This window comes from Bos javanicus, chromosome 23 (genome assembly GCF_032452875.1).
Source record: "Bos javanicus breed banteng chromosome 23, ARS-OSU_banteng_1.0, whole genome shotgun sequence".
NCBI classification, from domain to species: Eukaryota; Metazoa; Chordata; class Mammalia; order Artiodactyla; family Bovidae; genus Bos; species Bos javanicus.
In genome coordinates, this window is record NC_083890.1 from 9,326,240 (window position 1) to 9,329,738 (window position 3,499).

Sequence of the window (3,499 nt, forward strand, 5' to 3'; positions counted from 1 at the left end):
CCAACTCTCACATCCATACATGACCACAGGAAAAACCATAGCCTTGACTAGACGGACCTTTGTTGGCAAAGTAATGTCTCTGCTTTTGAATATGCTCTCTAGGTTGGTCATAACTTTCCTTCCAAGGAGTAAGCGTCTTTTAATTTCATGGCTGCAGTCACCATCTGCAGTGATTTTGGAGCCCAAAAAAATAAAGTCTGACACTTTCCACTGTTTCCCCATCTGTTTCCCATGAAGTGATGGGACTGGATGCCATGATCTTAGTTTTCTGAATGTTGAGCTTTAAGCCAGCTTTTTCACTCTCCTCTTTCACTTTCATCAAGAGGCTTTTTAGTTCCTCTTCACTTTCTGCCATAAAGGTGGTGTCATCTGCATATCTGAGGTTGATATTTCTCCCAGCAGTCTTGATTCCAGCTTGTGCTTCTTCCAGCCCAGGATTTCTCATGATGTACTCTGCATATAAGTGAAATAAGCAGAGTGACAATATACAGACTTGATGTACTCCTTTTCCTATTTGGAACCAGTCTGTTGTTCCATGTCCAGTTCTAACTGTTGCTTCCTGACCTGCATACAGATTTCTCAAGAGGCAGATCAGGTGGTCTGGTATTCCCATCTCTTGAAGAATTTTCCACTGTTCATTGTGATCCACACAGTCAAAGGCTTTGGCATAGTCAATAAAGCAGAAGTAGATGTTTTTTCTGGAATTCTCTTGCTTTTTCGATGATCCAGCGCATGTTGGCAATTTGGTCTCTGGTTGCTCTGCCTTTTCTAAAACCAGCTTGAACATCTGGAAGTTCACGGTTCACGTATTGCTGGAGCCTGCTTGGAGAATTTTGAGCATTACTTTACTAGCGTGTGAGATGAGTGCAATTGTGCGGTAGTTTGAGCATTCTTTGGCATTGCCTTTCTTTGGAATTGGAATGAAAACTGACCTTTTCCAGTCCTGTGGCCACTGCTGAGTGTTCCAAATTTGCTGGCATATTGAGTGTGGCACTTTCCGAGCATCATCTTTCAGGATTTGGAATAGCTCAACTGGAATTCCATCACCTCCACTAGCTTTGTTCGTAGTGATGCTTTCTAAGGCCCACTTGACTTCGCATTCCAGGATGTCTGGCTCTAGGTGAGTGATCACACCATCGTGATTATTTGGGTCGTGAAGGTCTTTTTCGTACAGTTCTTCTGTGTATTCTTGCCACTTCTTCTTAATATATTCTGCTTCTGTTAGGTCCGATGATTATTCCAGCCCGCCATTCCCCTTCTATGAGCAAGCTGCTCTGTCTGACCCTGAACCGTTCCATGGCTCCTCACCATACCTAGCCTAATAGGGTTCTATCAGTGAACTTGCTGTTTCCTGGGGCCCTACTGAGTGCTCAGGTGTGTGTGACACTGGGTGGGCGGAGGACATTCAAAATAGTAGACCACATACCCTACCACTGGGACCTGGGAGGGAGGGTCTCACTCTCTCCTTCCTTCTCCACAGCTGGAGGCGCAACAGACCTTGGAGGAGGCCATCAGCGTGGCCACTGCTGCCATGCAGCGGGGGGCGGCGACCCTGGAGACTGCAGAGTCGGAGAGCAGCTGCTGAGCCCGAGGGCTGCGTCCCACACCATGTTGGAGGATGTGCCAGGCTGCACAGGCATCCTTGCCTCCAAGGGCCCAGGCTGTGGCTGACGTGCAGGTGGCCACAAAGGTCTCTGGGGCAAGAAGGCAGCAGGAAAATGGCCTGAAGGGCACAGGAGCCCTGCCCCCAAGGAGGGCCAGGCAGCTGGAGTCGGGGGAGTGCGTCATCCTCAGGAGCTAAGGAGGACAAGTTTGATCAGCAGGCTGCACTGGGGTGTCCTCCCCCCAGAATCAGCTCAGCACCCTCTCTCTCTGGAAAACACCTGTCCTGGCCTCGGTCCATCCCCTTTCTCAGGTGGCGATTGGGGCTGCTCTGGGACTGGTCCTCTACTCCCAACTGGTCATTGCCCACTCTGGGAGCAGTCAGACAGCTCTTCCGCCCAGTAGGGGCAGAGTGGGCCCAGCCCTGCCCCTCCCAGCAATAAACACCTCCCCAGAGGCCAGTCGAGGTGTCTGGCCCCTTGGCAGTAGGGACTTTCTGCCACCACAGTCAGAGTTGCTCAGGGGCCCGTGGCTGGAGAAAGGTGCCCAGCCCCACGCCCACCCCAGCTGCTCCCCAGCCTCTCCACAGCTGTGGCAGAGAGGCCAGGAACAACCTTGTACATACTGGGGATTGGGTGTAATTTGTTTTATTTTTTTTAATTCCATTTTGATAATTTTTTTTCCTGCTCTGGATGGTGGTGGCAAATGAGTGAATGAGTATTTAATAAAAGTTCCAAGTTTCCACCTGGGTCTTTCCTCCCTCCTTTCAGCTTTGGGCCCTGGTGCCAGGGCTGGTCAAATCAGGCTCTTGGTCCTGTATCCCAGGCACAGACCTCACTCAGCCTTAGTGTCGGACTGGAGGGCCTGCCCTGCCAGGAGTCCTGGGGAAGGAAGCCCTAATGTGAGAAGCCCCAAGGAGTTGCCAGTGGCTTCCTGCCCGCAGCTGAGCAGGTGGGCTCCGGGCAGCCAAACAAGGCCAGTGTGACCACTGCTCCCAGGCTCTGGTTGGATCTCAAGCCTCAAGATGACTTGACTGGAGGAAGTCTGTTCTCTTCTACCTTGCCTTGTGATACATCATCACAGCCCCTCCAGACCCAACCGCTTCTCTACACATAGCACACAGTCCACTGCTCCAAGTGAGCAAAGCCCCAGGGACTGGGGGTACCCTTGCCAAGGCACCAAAATCTCTGATGGCTCTGCTGCCCTGGTGCTAAAGTGCCAGCTTCGATACCCAGCTCTGGGGGTACCCACCTAGGTGTCTGGGACTATGCTGTGGAAGTCTGAAGACACAGTTGGAGTCTTCTGAAAAGTATGTGGTAGGACCAAACCAGCCCTGGCGGGAAGGCAGAATGCAGGAGAGGGAGGTGGTGGGGAGAACTCGTGGCTTTGACCCCTCCTGCTTCGGAGCATTGCAGACGTAGGTGGAGGTGTCTCTTTTCCTCTCTTGTCCACTGTCACAGATGTGCCCCCTCTCCCCCAACACAGGCATCCTCTCCTAGGATGCCTAGCAAACTCTCTTTTGCACCTGCTCCTTGGAAGGACAGGTGCTGGGGCATGCCCCCAAGTAGGGGTGCTTCAGTTACCTTCAACATCCAAGGCGACTCTTAGTGGCAGGAGTATGCGCCAGCCCTCATAGGTACTGAGTCTAAAGAAACAGAAGCACTGATGTGGAGGGCGCTGGGTCCCCACCCTCCTGCTCCCAGCGCCCTGGAAGCTGGGCCCACCACGGGGCTCACCCTATGAGCCTCAGAGTCTCTGGGTCAGAGCGACTGGGCCCCAGAGGGGGCAGTCCTCTGGGTGCCTTGTTAGAGCCAAGGCCAGGGGATAAGGAAGCAGCCAATCACGTGCCAAGTCCTCCGGACCTAGAGAGGTGCTCTGGCCCAGTTCCTCCTTCAAG

The 3,499-nt window shown here is 52.8% G+C and overlaps 1 protein-coding gene across 5 annotated transcripts in view; it reads left to right on the top strand.

The window, feature by feature from the left end:
* ZNF76 (zinc finger protein 76) overlaps positions 1-2,344 on the top strand; it is a 30,066-nt gene extending 27,722 nt beyond the window's left edge. For all 5 annotated transcript variants that reach the window (XM_061399042.1, XM_061399041.1, XM_061399044.1 and 2 more), the window contains one exon: positions 1,481-2,344. In XM_061399042.1, the coding sequence (XP_061255026.1) occupies positions 1,481-1,585 (105 nt within the window). In that variant the 3' untranslated portion in view covers positions 1,586-2,344. The remainder of the gene's footprint in view (positions 1-1,480) is intronic.
* Positions 2,345-3,499: the final 1,155 nt, after the last annotated feature.